We start from the raw sequence: 16,864 nt of genomic DNA, 5'->3' as shown, positions 1-16,864 counted from the left end.
AGGAAAGTTCACTGCACTCGACTATTCAACCATAAAACTACTCTTAACCACCATTCTTTGTTTCTTTTTTTAAAGGCCATTGAATAATTTTAGTATTGAATTTTTACCACTGAATTATTATTTTTGTTGTTTACTTTGTAAAATGGAATTGAAAGGAGGGAGAAATGTGGGATTCTTTTTGCATTATTGCACTATTATTACCCTATTAAAACATTATTTTGAAAAGAGGCATAGCAAGGTGGTGGGTGGGTGGCATACCTGTCTATTTCATGCATCTAAAGAAGTAACTTATAGCCCACTAAGTCTCATAGTTTAAATCTGATTGTTTTTCCCAACCACAGGAGACCAACTCAATTAATGTTGAATGATAAGTCAGCACTTATGTAAATCTCATTTATTCAGTGTGCCTACTCCTGCTGGGACTAGAAGTGGGATTTAGACTAATATGACTTGCAAATTTTTCAGGTGGGGTGAGGACAAGTGTACCTCTTCCACAGTTGTTCTTCTAAAGCCCCAAAATTACTCTTTCCTAGAAAACTCTCTTTTATTTGAGAGAAAAGATGAACAGCTGTTCCTGGGAAACCCCCAAAACAGCAATTCATTTTAAAAATACTGGTAGGCTGCAGGCCCCTCTATTCATTAAATAACATCACAACGAAACTCATGCTTCAAAGTCAGAAGTGGCCTTCCAGATACTTCTGTTTGTTCTGTTCACTTTTTGGCAATCTATGCAGGCCACAGAAAAGGTCCAAGTTGCCAGTCCCTGCTTTGAAGTGTCATAAGATTCTCCTTTTTGAGGCAATAGAGTAGCACAGCTAATCTGGTTGCTTTTGGGGGGGGGGGGATGGGGAGAGGGGATTCTCTCTTGAATGATTTCCATAACCAAATACAAGCCAAGAGTGGGTTGAAACTGACTAGGCTGTTTCCCAAGTTACTTCTGAACTAGACTAATTTCAACAAAAAATGAGGCTGAAAAGTGGGGCTGAAAGGTACAGGGGGGCCAAGACTGCTGGCCCTGGGAGTGGTTTTATTTTTGAACTACTGCTTGGAAGCAAAAGAGGATGAAATGTCCAACCTTTCATGTGCTTGCAAAAGAAGTTTTTAAACACCATTCCAAAACTGCTCTAGGGTGTCCTCTGTCACAGGTATTTTCTACAAAGTGCCCATGTACCTATTACTATGTTGATAAACATGTATCCTTAGAAGAGGTCAGCTTTTCTGGGAAAAACAATAAAACAGAATGAAAAGCTTGATTATCAGCTGAAGCCATGGTGAAATGGACACACAAAGATGGCCAGAGATAAGGATGTCTCTAGAATACTGTACCTCCTGATCTCTGGAAAGCTACTGTCTGCACATAGCTTCAGGAGTTTTCTTCTTCCCCAGTTCAAGCGCCACACAACATAGAGACATACCTTTCTAAACTGGGCAATGGAGTTGCAGCTTTGGCGTGATCAATTGGGTAGTGTTCCCGCACAGCAAATTTGACGTCATCTGCTTCGTCTGTGCGAAACCTCAGGATGTTCAGAATGAGATACTCATGATCAGTCAGCACAATGTTACCCTGTGGCAGATTCAAGACACTTTGTCACCAAAGTACATCACTGTTTGCATTTCCAGAACAAAAGATTCAATCTGTAACCTCTCCCAAATTCAGGACAATGGCACAGCTAAACTGATGGCCACTTCAGGCCGTTTTAGTACAGGTAGGGTTCTTAGCACATCCCCACCACGGGAGTCTGGGGAAAACTGAACACCTAGAAGGGAAAAAGCTATTACAGGTTCATTTGGAAGTGGAGCTTTAAATAGAACAGAATGTGATGGATGCAGAAAAGACTAGGAGTGGAGTGGGGTAAAGAAGGAGAAGTTCTGTCTCCACGTTATTTTTTCCAACAGCAAGCAAGAGTCAGTCTCATTAAATGCATCTGTTTGTTGTTGTTGTGGTTGCTGTCTGCCATCATGTTTTTTCTGATAGGGGTCCCTATCAAAGGGTTTTCTTGGTAAGATTTGTTCAGAGGAGGTTTGCCATTGCTGTCCGCTAAGGCATAGAGCATGTGACTTGCCCAAAGTCATCCAATGGGTTAACATGGCTGAGCAGGGATCTGAACCCTGTTCTCCAGAGGCATAGTCGAACACTCAAATCAACTACACCACACTGGCTCTACTATATGGGAATACAAGGTCAAGCCTCTCCCCCAAGAATAACACAAAACTCCTGGGACGGGGTATTAGGGAAAGAGACTGGGTCACCAACCCACCCCATGAGTGCCCAAACTTCTCTCTATCACTGCTTACCCTGTCATAGAGCTCAATAATAAGATGGTAGGCAGCTTCATCACTTCCAAACTGGAAATCAACTATTCTGTCCACACCGAGCTGCTTCACACTCACAAGCCTTCTGGTCTTCAAATGCTTGCGACACTGTTGGCAAGAAAGTGCAAACAGGTCTGAAAACGTGCAGCTAGGCAGAACCATTCCAAAACAGCAAAAGCCAGCTTTTGAACACACACACACACACCATTGTAAGATGTTTTAGATCAGGGTGGGACCCCAGAAGGCTGTTTTGTACAACTCTCTAATCTGTCCAATTGTCTGCTCCTTCAGAGTTCACAGGTCATTGTCACAACCACTATTTTAGGTGACCAGAAATGACAAAGTGCTACTTCCTGTAACCTTTCTGGCTGTTCTGGGAGGCTGCAGATGGAGCAGATCACTGTAACAGCACTGTGTTTCATCTTGCTCTTGTGGCAACACCAGAATAACTTGCGGACAGTAGAGGAATATTTCGGATATTAGGGCCAAGGGGAAAAGCTGTAAGGAATAGAAGAGAAGTGCTCTTGGGTACCTCAAGCAGATAAAGCTCCCAATGCACTAGATGGCACCTCCAGTGATTAGGGTAAGGCCTAAAGGAAAAGCATTGTGTGGGACTAGAGAGCCATTAACAGAAATGGTAATACTGGGATGGATGAACAATAATGACAGAAAACAGGGCAATCTCAAGTATTCAATGTGTAAAAATTGCTCTGGGTGCTTAGGAAAGTCACTATATAAATGATCATTATCATCCAAGTTCAGAACTGTATAGTTTTCCCTCGCAAAAACAGAGGGAGGACTGTACATAGCAGTGCATGTAAACAGATGTGTGTGATCATGCACACATACACCTCCATATGTGTAAACATTCCAAGACTTTACTACTTTATTCACACTTCTGCTGCTAGAGAGAGGGCTTTTCCTCACTGCCAGAGGAAGAAGAGCTTCACATCCAACAGAAGCCAGAGGCACTGTCCCCTACAGCAATAGCAAGCACATTTTATACCGCTTATCAGTGAACTAAGCACTCCCTAAGCAGTTTACAATGTGAAAGCCAATTTCCCCCAACAAACTGGGAACTCATTTTAGCAATCTATGGAAGAACGTGAGGCTGAGTGAACTTGGAGCCCCTGGGATCGAACTCACAACCTTATGGCTGCAGTACAGGAATTTAACCATTGTGCCACAAGGGCTCTCTTCAATGTCCTTTCTACTGTCAATACAAACAAGGCCTACTAGCATGTGTACCTACCACTAACCAAGGAGTAAAAAAACCACAAACATTTCAGTTATACATTACTAAGTAGAGATGTATAAAAACACAGATTTGCAAAGAACCACAAATGACCAGCTTGAGATCTTCACTGAACCATACACACGCGCACAATAAATGTGCAGGAAACAACTTTTGACAATTTTACCTTCATTGCAAAGCTAGATGGCATCATATTCTTGGGCCACTCAAATTCTGTTGTGTGAATTCTAATTCCAGATTCCAGGAGAAGTGTAGCTTTGACATCTGGCCTAGTGTCAACAGAAAGAATTAAGGGACATTCAAACTTCTGTTCACAACTCATTTCTGATTCCTTAAGAATAAATGTGAATGTTTACCAAACATATCTTCTTTTTCCACTGGGAACTGCCATCTTGGATTTGTAATTTCTGTTACATCAGATGCTAATTTTGGATAAGTACATTCACAGCATCCATGATTATTATTATTATTATTATTATTATTATTATTATTATTATTAACCCTTATTTATAAAGTGCTGTAAATTTACACAGTGCTGTACATACAATCTTTTTAATTGGACGGTTCCCTGCCCTCAGGCTTACAATCTAAAACGACACGACACAAAAGGAGAAGGGAAAGGTGGTGGGGAAGGGGCCTCTCTAGTAGGATAATACATATAAAATACATAGCAATACAGGAAATGATTCAATAAAACAGACAACAAAAGAACAACAAAAAGCAAGTGACAATTATGCAATGCCTGGGAACGCTTCTCTGAACAGGATTCATGCAGTTTGCTATGGGAACAGTAATGGAATGGAATTTGTAGCAAGGCTGGGAAATGCGTTCTGACTAATTTCCAAAACATACCAGTGGAGCATTACTAACATGCTCAATAGCGGCCTTATTGGTGGTTCGGCAAGCACAGAAATACCATCGTGTGACAGTGTGAAGACTAGCCTTTTTGGTGATGGCACCTACTCTATACAGCAGTGCTTCTCAAGCTATCTGAAATCATGGAATGGCCATTTTTTACCCCATGTGACTGGGACCAGTACCGTATTTGTGCCATTTGTGCCACTGTTTGTCAAATTTAGTCTGGCTTTCCAGAAAAAGCTTGTTTGAGGTGGGAGACCACATCACTAGCAATGCCAACATCATGGGAACAAACAATCCTACCAACATGGAAAGGTAGCACCAAGGTAGGATCTGTGGTGTTACTCAGATTGTTTGTTTCCCAATCTTACTGCAGTATCCAGGAAAATCAACGCTGGCCCCTCAGCTTAATCCAAGGATAGATTTTGCCCCTTTGTTGTTCTTTAGACTTATCCATTTCCTGCAAAATCTGAGTGTGCTTCTCAGTGATTCTCAACAATAGGACCACTGGACAAGTATCACATCAAGATACATTTGAGAAACCTCCAAACCAATCATGAGCCTTCATCTCCAACATACCCAAGTACTAACAATTGGGGGTCTTATTTTCAAAAACCCAGGTGTAGCCAAGGGTCCGTTTAGGGGAATTTTATTATTATTGTTATTAGCTCAAATATTGCAAGAGGGGCTGGCCACAAGAGCCCACCGAAATCGCCCTCCCGATATGTATACGGAGTAGACCAGGGGATCCCAATAAATAAAGCTGAGACGGATATTAATAACTAGATGTCTAATTTATTGAAATAGGGGAGAAACACATGCGTTGCGCATACACTCACACATACACTCAGGACTTAGGAAAATTAGGGTTGGAAAATGGGAACAGATTTCAGGCGTTACTAATGGAGATGCTTACCAGAATGTAGATTCCCTCCGGGGAGCGAATGGGGTGCTGGACAGTGAGACAAGTCTGCTCCGCAACCAGGGGGTGAGCAGAAATGCCGGCTACCAGAACAGAGGTCTGACTGACGTGGAGTGAGTAGACCTTGAAAATGGCGCCCTGAGCAGCCAAAGTGGGGACTTTTTATAGGCCAAATCTGGCCTGAGGCAAAGAGGCTGGCTTGACCGAAACAAAGGTGTTTAATTGTTTTCTTTTCACCTGGATGTCTGCTTTAGATAGTATAAAGGGCTTATGCCACTCGGACAATAGGTTCGAGGAGGAGGTTGATAGCTTCAGGGAAGGTAATCCTTTTACTCTTCCCAGCCTTGAGATAATCCCTTCATGCGACTTCCCCGGACCCTCTGAGATGTTAATATGGGAACTCCCTTAGGGGAGGTGTACATGTCCTCTTGCTTTGCCAGTAATGGCGGACAGCCTTGGAGTCTGGCCAGGGGTCATCCAAGGGTTATCACTGATTCCAAAATTTATATAAAACAGCCTGGGTAACACAGGAGTCACCTGAAAGCAGTGGAAGACACTTGGAAACACAACAGCAATGGCATTTACATTTCTATACTGCTTATCAGTGAACTCAGCACTCTGTAAGCGGTTTACAATCTGTAAGGCAACGGCCCCCAACAAGCTGGGTATTCATTTTACTGGCCTAAGAAATGAGGGAAGGCTGAGTCAGCCTTGGAGCCCTTTGGGATCAAACTCTCAATCTTATGGCTGCAGTACATTTAAGCATTTAACCACTGCGCCACCAGGGCTCCCTTGTGATGGCCAAAACAAGGCCACAGAAACCATTTCCATTCACTCAACAACAGTATTGGGAGAATACATTTTAGCTCATCTGGGTGGTCAGTGGAGGGGGAGGTTGTAAGCATTAATGAGAACTTGTGGGGGGAAGCAAAATATACACTGGGGTGCAAACTGCATTAAATATATCAAATTTGCATTAAACATGAGGGAAAATCTGATTAATTTCATGTGTGGACAGCACTTAAATGAGCAAGAGACCCATTCTACACATTTCTCAGCAAGTTGTTCAGAAACTTGTACTGTACTTTACTCCTGTGGTGTTTATATATATATGTGTGTGTGTGTGTGTGTGTACAGTCAGATCTCCATATCCACAGACACTTTGTGCACAGATTCAAGCATCCACAGCTTGAAAATATTTTTTTAAAATATGAAATCCAAATGGCACGCCTTAATTTTGCCATCTTCTGTAGGGACACCATCTTACTATGCTCCTGTACTTGATGGGCCTTAAGCATCCACAGATTTTGGTACCCGTGTGTGTGTGTGTGTGTGTGTGTGTGTGTCCTGGAACCAGGCCCCAATGGATACCAAGGGCTTACTGTACATATGCAGAGCTTCAGACTGAGATAAACAGAAGTAGTGACAGATATCTTCTTTAAAGAGGAGCAGTCGCTCATTCACCTCTCTTCCAGGTCTTTGTGTCTGAGCTGCGTTTTGCATGCTAGGCCTAAGCAACCAGATGCTCATTTTTCACTTCATACACAGTCCAGGTTGTGTCTCCCTCATCCAGACTTTCAAAATCCACTGAAGTAGAGACAGCTTTGCTTGCTGACGGTTCAGAGTACACAGACATCGCTTTATGTGCATTAATGAAAATATCACGTATAAAATTACCTTCAGGCTATGTGTATAACAAGGTACTTACAAAACATAAATGAATTTCACGTTTAAATCTGAGTCCCATCTCCAAGGTCTCTCATTACGGATATGCAAATATTCCACAACGCAAGAAAATCTGAAACCCCAAACACTTCTGGTCCCAAGCATTTCCAAAAAGGGAGATACAACTTGTAGCTTGTGTTTAACTGGCTATTTCATTTTCCGGGGTGGGGGGTGGGGTGGGGGGGTGGTGGTGTTAGGACATTCATAGGACACACATAGGCCTAAAGAGCAAAAATAAAGGTCTATTCTTACTTCTGAAGGCGGATGAGGTACGTCTTATTATCCACATCATAAACATTGTTGACTCTCATTCCCAATAAGCTGTAAAAAAAGAAGAAGAAAGAAGATGCATGTATCTATTAGATCATCTACAGAAGAGCGTTACAGGTAAACCTCAGTTAAGGAAGCAATGGGTTCTTGGCTATCGCTTCTCTAATAGAAAATTTGGTACCAGAACCAGAAATAACATGGAAAGAATAGAGGAATGGAGAAAGAAGATCACTTCAACGTGTTTCTGCAAACCTTTACATGACTCTATTGTAAAACTTTGAATAAAAACGAACACTATTCACACGCGAAACGAAACAAAGAGGCCAAGTAAGCTTTGAGGATATTTAAAAACCCATTCAGAACCTGCTAGGGACCCGAAGGCTCCTTTAAAAATGCCTTTCAACGGGTCCCACCTTTCCCCAAAAACACACGAGAAAAGGCACTATCTGTACGCTGTGTTTTGGTATATTTTGGCTCTGTTTTTATGTTGTTAACTGTACCTTTCTTCTCAATCAGTAGTTCTCAAATTCTGGTCCTCTCGACGTTCTGGACTTCAGTTCCCAGAAACCCCAGACAGCCTGGCAGCAGGAATTCTGGGAGCAGAGGTCCAAAGCACCTGGAGGACCAAAGTTAGTCTAAGTGCTGTTCTCAATTGTGAGTCCCAATTCTAGGGAACACTGGGACACAAATAAATACAACACTGGCTGCACACACAATGCGGAAATAACCGTCTGATCGGCCCTGGGTCCATTCTGCAGAATCCTGGGATCTGTAGTTTGGCGACAGCAGCAGAAAGGCTGAAGACCTTGTTCAAAACTACAAATCCCTGAATTCTATCAGGACTGGAAATCCAGGATGTGTTATATATACAAGTAGAAGGAAAAAGAAAGTATGTACGTTGCATTAATAGAATTAAATATAGGATTGTACAGAAAAGAAGTTATACAAGTTTGGGTTATAAAGGCTGGATGTTTACATACATTGGGACACAAAGGTCAATGTCAGAAGGAAGCTCAATCTGGAGAACAGGAGATGGAAGAGAGCGGCTGCGAAAAGGAAGGTTAAAGGAATGGAAATGAGTAAAGATACATAAAATTGGAGATGGAAGATAAGAAGCTTAGAACAGAAATTAATTGGCAACAAGAGAGGAATACGGTGGAAGCCGGCATGGGATTTTATTTTGTGGAGTGAGATGCATTTCCCTCAGAGCAAGCAGAATACCAGCATGAATGATAATAACAACAATAGCATCTCACCTTCCTCTACAGATCGAGGCAGGTTGCAAAAGCACAGTAAATCAATAAAATACATCAATAAAACACAGGAGACGTCTAAAACCAGCGCCACACAATCCCCTAAGACTGGCCTTCCTTAAGACAAAAACAACACCAGGAACACTATGAAATACACAACAAATAAAGTATAAATAGATCCAATAAATAAATAAAACGAATAAAATAATAAACAAATAGTAAATGAATAAAATATCAAACGAATAATAATAGTTTTTATTTATGCCCCGCCTTTCCATAAATATGACCAAGGCGGCTTACAAAAGAGTAAGAACATCCCTACAAAGGAAGAGGGATCAGTACAGTTACGTCTATCAGGGGCAGGAGATGGGAAGGTCAACCAAAGCAACAAAACAAGAACCAAATGCCTTTCCCTTTCCTTCTCTGGCTGCAAAGACACAACCAATCAAAGACTGACATGATCAAAAGGCAGACTCAAAGGAGCGTGACGTTTCCTTTCCGCTCCCAGAATTCCGTAGCCCTGCTGAGCCAGAAAGAGAGGGAAAGCGCTGCCGAACCGGGCCCTCTCTCCCTGCGGACGCCGCCTGGGAGCCCCTTCCCTGCCGCCCAAGGCCCTACCTCTGGCGCAGCTCGGCTATCACCGCCCGGATGTCCACCGTGTTGAAGCGGGACTTCATGGCGGCACAGAGGCGGACAGACGCGTCCTCCGCTGCCTTCCAGCTGCTCTCTCCTCCTGACAGGAACCGGACGGCGGCGCGCATGCGCGGCCACCGTAGTTACTACGGCGAGAGCGCCGGGCCAAACCTAAGGAAAAGGGACTCGTGTTCCTATGGCGGCCGCTTGGCCGAAGGCGAGGAGAGCCCCGCGCGCCCCCGCCCTCTAGCGGCGGCCCCTGGAATGGCAGCAGCCCCTCTGTTAGCAGCTTTGTTCCTCCTCCTGATCCCAGAAGTCAAGAGGAAGAACAACGTCCATAACTATGATGATTACAATAGTTATTGTTGTTTGTTAATAATAATAATAATAACAATAACAATGACCATGATGATGGTGATAACAATAATTGCTGTTGTTCTTTGTTGTTGCTTTGTTCTTCTATAATAATAATGATTACTTTTATAATTGTACTATTATTATTGCTGTTACCATTATTATTATTATTACTATTACCATCATTATCATCCTCATCACTGCTACTACTATTATTGCTACTATTATTACTATTACTACTATTCTTATTCATCTGTTTAATTCCTATGCCACCTTTCTCCCAGAAAGGGACCCAAGATAGCTCAGAAGGTAAAAAAGGTTTTTAAAAACGTCACAATATAAGACTTAAAACAATTACAACCATCGTGTTGAAACAGCATAAAATCAACATATACAGAAGTTCAAAAGATAACTAAAACAGGCATCCCATATAAAAGCCACCCTTTCTATCCTTGCTGGATTTTCTTGGTAGGTCTATAGATCATTTGGAGGTTGTGTTTCCTCCGAATGAAGGATAATATGATTGCATCGCAAGGGCTGTCATAGGCTGCATCCACACTGCAGAAATAATCCACCTTGACGCCGCTTTAACTGCTGTGGCTCAATGCTATGGAATTCTGGGAACAATTCATTATGGCATCAGAACAACAACAACAACAACAAGAAAAATCTAGGACTACTAGATCCCTTTTGTGTTGTCAAGCCAGGTGTCCCCCATCCTATATTTGTGTGGATAAATCCCTGCAATTCACCAAACTATAAATCCCACGTTTCCATAGGATGGGATTGGTAGTTTAAGTAGTCTCAAACTGCTATTATAGGCCCCATACAGACAGGCCAAAATAAAGCTGCTTTGGCTCACTTTTGAGGTATGCTGTTTAAATGATGCATGTGTCTTAATAATCTGGAAGCCACGCCAAAGCTGCGCTCCAGCCTTTTAGGACGGGATTGTGGCTTTGGCGCAGCTTCTGGGCTCTTCGGACGCATGCATCATTTAAACAGCATACTTCCAAAGTGACCCGAAGCAGCTTTATTTTGGCCTGTCTGTTTGGGGCTATAGTATAGTGTGAATACTGTGCAATCTTGAGTTGAAGGGCGAAGGGGAGAGAAAGAGGAATTAAGCGGGTTGTGTCCCATGTTAATCAATGGCTACAAATCAGAACCCTGGACAGCGAAGCTTGGAAACTGGGCTTAGATTTAAATCTCCCTGCTCTACTTGAATTTGGGCTGCATCCACACTGGAGAAATAACCCGGTTTGGCATTGCTTTAACTGCCCTGGCTGAAACCGGGTTATTTCTCCAGTGTGGATGCAGCCTTGTTTTACAGAACCCATAGCCAGGTCTCTGAAATGCTTGGTGAGCAAAAGCGCAGCCATCTTTGAGATTGCTCTCAGCCTCATCCTCTCTCTTTTCGCCTAAACTGTGAGAAACAAAAAGAGTTATGTTTTTGCAGAAGGCAGCAGTGGGAAGGAATCCCTTGTGTCTTAATGTTGCAAGTCCCTCTTTTCTGGCTGCTTTCCCAGGGACTAATTCTACAGACCCTTATTGTTCTAAGATGCAACATTTCTAGCTTCTTCCTCTTTTTTGCTGACCGGAATGTGGATTGTAACCATATTGATTGTCAATCAAAACTTTACCTCCTCATGTGCTGTGGATCACCCCAAACAAAAGTGATAAAACCTGGAGAGGTCCACCTGGGCCCAGTGCTATTCAACACCTTTATCAATGACTTGAATGACAGAATTAGGGGTATGCTTATCAAATTTGCAGATGACACCAAATTAGGAGGAACAGCTAATACTCCAGAGGACAGGATCAAAATTCAAAATGACCTGAATAGACGAGAAAGTTGGGCCAAAGCTAACAAAATGAAATTCAACAGGGAGAAATGTAAGGTACTGCACTTAGGGCGGAAAAATGAAATGCACAGATATAGGATGGGGGACACCTGGCTCAAGGAGACAACATGTGAAAGGGATCTAGGAGTCCAACTAGACCACAAGCTGAACATGAGTGAACAGTGTGATGTGGCAGCTAAAAAGGCCAATGCAGTTTTAGGCTGCATCAACAGAAGTATAGTGTCTAGATCAAGGAAAGTGATAGTGTCACTCTATTCTTTTTTGGTCAGGCCTCACCTGTAACACTGCGTCCAGTTCTGGGCACTGCAATTCAAGAGGGATATTGACAAATCAGAGCATCTCTAGGGGAGAGTGATCAAACAAACAAACAAGCTTCATTTATATACCGCTTCATACCACATAAGCAGTGTCTAAGCGGTTTACAACTGTAAGCTAATTTGCCCCCAACAATCTGGGTACTCATTTTAGCAACCTTTGAAGGATGCAAGCCTGAGTCGAGCTTGAGCCCTTTTGCTGGTCTTGAACTCGCAACCTTATGGTTTTGAGTAAGTGGCTGCAGTACTGGCATTTAACCACTGCACCACCAGGGCTCCAAAATACAAATGGCCTGGAAACCTCCAAGCCCTATGAGGAAGGGGTTAGGGAGCTTAGTATGTTTAGCCCAGAGAAGAGATGGTTAAGAGGTGATATGATAGCCCTGTTGAAGAATGTGAAGAGGTGTCATACTGAGGAAGGAGCAAGCTTATTTTCTGCTGCTCCCAAGAACAGGACCTGGAACAATGGATGCAAGCTCCAGGAAAATAGATTCCACCTGAACACTGGGAGGAATTTCCTGGGAGTAAGAGCTGTTCGACATTGGAACACACTTCAGAGGATGGTGGAGCCTCCTTCTTTGAAGAAGAACGAGCCTGGATGGCTATCTGTCACAGGGAACGCTTTGACTGTGTGTTCCTGCATGGCAGAATGGCATTGCACAGGATGGCCATTGGGGTCTCTTCCGATTCTATAATTCTATCATCAATAAAGTTGTCCCTCTTGCAAATGACAAGCTCTGGCATGACCATGTGTCTCTTGGGAGGGTACCTTTCATCAGTGGTAAACCTTTGTAGGTGAGTAAACCTTTTCCTTGCCTGATTCAGAGTCCACTTGCAATACTGCAAGTAGAACCAGTGGGGTTCCAGAATTTATCAATCAGAGTCTGCTGGCTCTTTTTTTTTTTTTTTTTTGGGGGGGGGCAGGTGTTCATAGACTGCTGGGTGAACTAGGTCCCTAAAATGGGAAGGGCTGACATTCTTTATTCTAAAGGGGAGTTGACACCTAGTCCCCTTGTTCTCCACTCGCTTGTCTCCCTCCTCCAGGCTCTTCAGCCTACAGGGTCTGCCAGGCCTGAGAGTCATATATCAACCCATTTTAGTCATCCTAAACATACTCTGAAGAGACTGGGTTCTTCTTTCTCATCCAGCCCAGATAGAAGGGGCTATTTTTATTTATTTTATTTATATGCGGCCTTTTCCTAGAGTGGGATCCAAAGTAGCTGCACATGGGTCCTGTCCCCCCCCCCCCCCCAAAGCTGCTGAACACAGGAATCTTGGGCTGTTCTGTGTCCAGATTGTGCCTTTCCTTAAGCAATCAGGGTTGGGGTTGGGACTGCTCATATCGACGTTGAGCTTCCAGGGAATCGAAATACAGGGGGCTCTTGCCAACTGTGGGCTTGCCATCTGCATATCTCAGCATCCATGGATGACCCCAACCCATCATCCCCATTGATGGCACATGTACATGGTTGCACAGCTGCAGCCACATGCATGCCACACCACCATTAAAACTAAGGGGACTTGAACTCCCACAGTTTTTGGCACCTGCAGGGGCATTCAGAAAGGTACTCTCACAGATATAAAGGGTCAGCTGTAGTTAAAGAATTGCCATAGCTTGGATCCAAGATGAATCCAAATGGAGACTGAAGTCAAGAAATCAGAAAATGACTAAGAGCAGCTATGAAAGAACTAGACAAAATCCTAAAATGTAAAGATATACAACTGAGCACTAAAGTCAGAATTGTCCAAGCCACTATATTCCCCACCACCATGTACAGATATCCACACTGGACAATTTAGAAAGAATAACAACTCATTTGGGATGTGGTGCTGAAGAGAAGTCCTGAGGATACCATGGACAGCCAAAAGGACAAACAAACAGGACCTGGAACAGATCAAGCCTGAAACTGAGGCTGTCGTATTTTGGCCCCATCATGAGAAGACATAACTCATTAGAAAAGACAACAATGCTAGAAAAGGAAAAAGGCAGTGGAAAGAAGGGATGACTGCTTGCCAGATAGATAGATTCAATCAGGGAGGCCATGGGACTGAGTTTGCAGGACCTGAGCAGAGCAGTGAAGCAGGGGGTCTTGGAGGCGTCTCATCTGCGAGGTTCCCATGTGTTAAAGTCAGCTCAAAAGCAGTTAACACCACAGCAGTTAGCCATTACACCCCCTCAGCGTAGCCCACCACAACCTGAAACCCCCAGGATCAAGGGATCCTCCATCCTCTGCCCGGCAAAGAGCTGGAATTCCAGAAAGGAGTCACCCTGCCAAGCTCTTTGGTGACTGCTTGATATCTACATTCAAGCTGTGTTTAACCGCCAAACATAAGATGGCAGCAAAAAGCAGGATTCTAATGCATTGTCCCCACCATCATTCTTGATGCAAGAGAGCAGCGGGGGAAAGTAAACTACACTCTTCCCTCCACGTTTGCGGCTTTGACTTTTCCGGATTTGATTATTCATGGATTTTATTAATATGTTCTCTCTAGGAATATCTAGGTTCTCCAGCGCAACTCTGTGGTCACCTTTAACCAAAAGTCACATTGAAGAGCCTAGAGATTCCTAGAGAGAACACTCCGCTAGGCATTTGTAGCTCCTCCAGCAAAATTGTATGGTCAATGTCTGGCAGATATTGACCACAGAGTTGCACTGGAGGACCTAGAGATTCCTAGAGAGGTGCCCTCTGTTTTTGTTATTTGCAGTTTATCCACATTCACAGGGCACCTGTGCCCTTAACCCTAGCAAATATGGAGTTCTATAGAACTTGCAAAGAATTAAGAAATGTGTTCAGCCAAACTGTACTTCGTTTCTGCAGAAAAGAGTAAAGACTCAAGCACACACCCCCAGACCTCACATACTTCCTGCCATTAAAACTCATCTCATACCCTCCAACACATCATAGATAAAAATTGGGACACATGTTACTAAGCGACATCAGAGTGTGGAGTTTGAACACATTTGAGTCAATGGATCAATGCTACGGAATCCTGGGATTTGTAGTTTGTGGTAGCACCAGAGTGCTCTGACAGAGAAGGCAAAATATCTCACAAAACAACAAAGCTGGGATTCCATACCATTAAACCACGGCAGTTAAAGTGGTGTCGAACTGCATTATTTCTGCAGTGCAAATCTGCAATTTGTTCAAGTTAAAGGCCCAGCATAATGTAGTGGTTTGACGGTGACCAGGGTTTGAATCCCCACTCAGCCATAGAAACACAGTGGGTGATACTGGGAAAGTCACATTCTCTCAGCCTTTTGACAGTATACAGTGCATCCGCGTTATATGCAGGTGTGGCTTACGCGGCTTCCAGCATATGCTGCACTGGAAGAAGCCTTGGCACGCTGCCAGGAAGAGGCAATGGGGCGCGCCGCGGGCAGGAGTCCCACTGTGTCTAATTTTACCTTACATGGGAGGGTCCAGAATGGATCCCTGCGTAAGGGAAGGGCGCACTGTATCAACATCTGATTTAAATAAATAAATATTCATTAATAAATATGTATAAATATGCATATTATTTATATTTATTTATATGTGCAATATAAGACAGGTTTGTCATTGTTGTTTCCAGAGGAAGGAGGCCAAAATGGTGAAAGGTCTGGAAAGCTGGGTATGCTTAACCTGGAGAAGGTTAAGAGGTGATAGGATTGCCCTGTTTAAGTATCTGAAGGGATGTCATGTTGAGGATGGAGCAAGTTTCTTTTGTGCTGCTCCAGAGAGTAGTCCTGTAGCAATTGATTCCAACTAGAGAAAATGAAATTCCATTTAAACATCAGGAAGAACTTTCTAACAGTAAGAGCTATTTGAGAGTGGAAGATGCTGCCTCGAAAAGTGGTGGAGTCTCCTCCTCCTCCGGAGGTTTTTAAGGAGAGGCTGGAGTGCTTTGAGGAGGGTATCTTCCTGCATGGCCAAAGCAGGTGGGACTGGATGACCCTTGAGGTCTCTCCCAACGCTAGGATTCTATGATTCAAGTCATTTCCAACTTGTGGCGACCCTAAGTCTAACCTATCACAGGGTTTTCTTGGCAGGATTTGTTCAGAGGGGGCTTTCCTTTGTCTTCCTCTGAGGCTGAGAGAGTGTGATTTGCTCAAGGTCCCCCAGTCTCTGTGGCTGAGCAGGAATTCAAACCCTGGTCTGCTAGTATCCTAACCCAACACTTAAACCACTACAACAGGCTGTCTCTCTGTAGGACTGGGTAGAAAAATATACATAAACGAAGGTGTTTCAGGCTCCTGACAGACTTCCTTAAAGCCCCTAATTCTTCTTTAATTAAATGTTGGCTGTTTTCATTTTCATCAGGTTTATGATTATTAAGCAAAGCTCTGGAGCGATTCTTACAGGTGAGAGCAAAGAACTTGAACGTCTGGATTAACCAGTCACTAAGCAGCTAGGCTCACAGGCGGGGAATGCGTAGATGGCAGCCGTGCGTACGCATTTTAACCTGGTTGATTAAGGAAATCCAGGGCTGCATTTAAAATAAACTGAGTACAATATTTACACTCCTCTCTCTGTCTAAAGGCCTCAGGGTTGCGGGGAATAAAGCCAACCTGACTGATTCGAAAGAGTGTAAGAAATAAGAATTGTTTTAAAAGGCTAAAAACATACTGAAGGAGTTAAGAGGCAGGTGAAGCCCAGTTAAAATGCAGCCAGGCTCCACGTTTGCGAATCTGATTATTTGTGGAGTCGGTGAATATGTTCTTTCTAGGCCTCTCTAAATACTCCGGTGCAACTCTTGAGGCTGACTATGGAGCTGTGATGGAGAACCTATAGAAAAGGCCTCTCTGTGCCTCTGTAGGTCCTCTGGCATGATTCCCTGGTCAAATTCTGCAATTCCGACCATACAGTTCCCCTGGAGGACCTAGAGATCCCTAGAGAGGCCTTCTCTCCCTTTAAAAAGCAGTGTCTGTTGCCCAGGGAACCAACAAGCCAAAACCTCGCTTGCATCACGTGGGGCTTTGTGCAAAACCAGTTGGGCCCAGCAGCCGCAGCCAGGTTCTCACTTGGTGCCCATAATGGGGCTCCAGGGCCGGGGGCCACTGCAGAGAAGGCCCTCTCCTGGCCTCAGAGGGATCAGAGGACTATATGGCGAGGGCTTTATGAGCTGTA

At 43.7% G+C, this 16,864-nt stretch overlaps 1 protein-coding gene across 4 annotated transcripts in view; it reads right to left on the bottom strand.

The window, feature by feature from the left end:
* Positions 1-9,334, bottom strand: part of LOC149315311 (ribosome quality control complex subunit NEMF-like) — a 42,759-nt gene extending 33,425 nt beyond the window's left edge. For 3 of the 4 annotated variants that reach the window (XM_089522941.1, XM_089522943.1, XM_089522944.1), the window contains exons 1-5: positions 9,215-9,334; positions 7,326-7,394; positions 3,735-3,837; positions 2,296-2,421; positions 1,416-1,564 (exon numbers count right to left, since the gene is read on the bottom strand). In XM_089522941.1, the coding sequence (XP_089379067.1) occupies positions 1,416-1,564; positions 2,296-2,421; positions 3,735-3,837; positions 7,326-7,394; positions 9,215-9,273 (506 nt within the window). In that variant the 5' untranslated portion in view covers positions 9,274-9,334. Of the gene's footprint in view, positions 1-1,415; positions 1,565-2,295; positions 2,422-3,734; positions 3,838-7,325; positions 7,395-8,323; positions 8,567-9,214 lie in introns of those variants that run through there. The other variant, XM_089522942.1, reaches the window with a different exon arrangement.
* Between the last annotated feature and the right edge of the window lie 7,530 nt (positions 9,335-16,864).

This window comes from Sceloporus occidentalis, unplaced genomic scaffold (assembly GCF_023333645.1).
Source record: "Sceloporus occidentalis isolate IW3139 unplaced genomic scaffold, rSceOcc1.0.p SCAF_4, whole genome shotgun sequence".
Taxonomy (NCBI): domain Eukaryota; kingdom Metazoa; phylum Chordata; class Lepidosauria; order Squamata; family Phrynosomatidae; genus Sceloporus; species Sceloporus occidentalis.
This window is presented reverse-complemented; position numbering and strand designations above follow the sequence as displayed.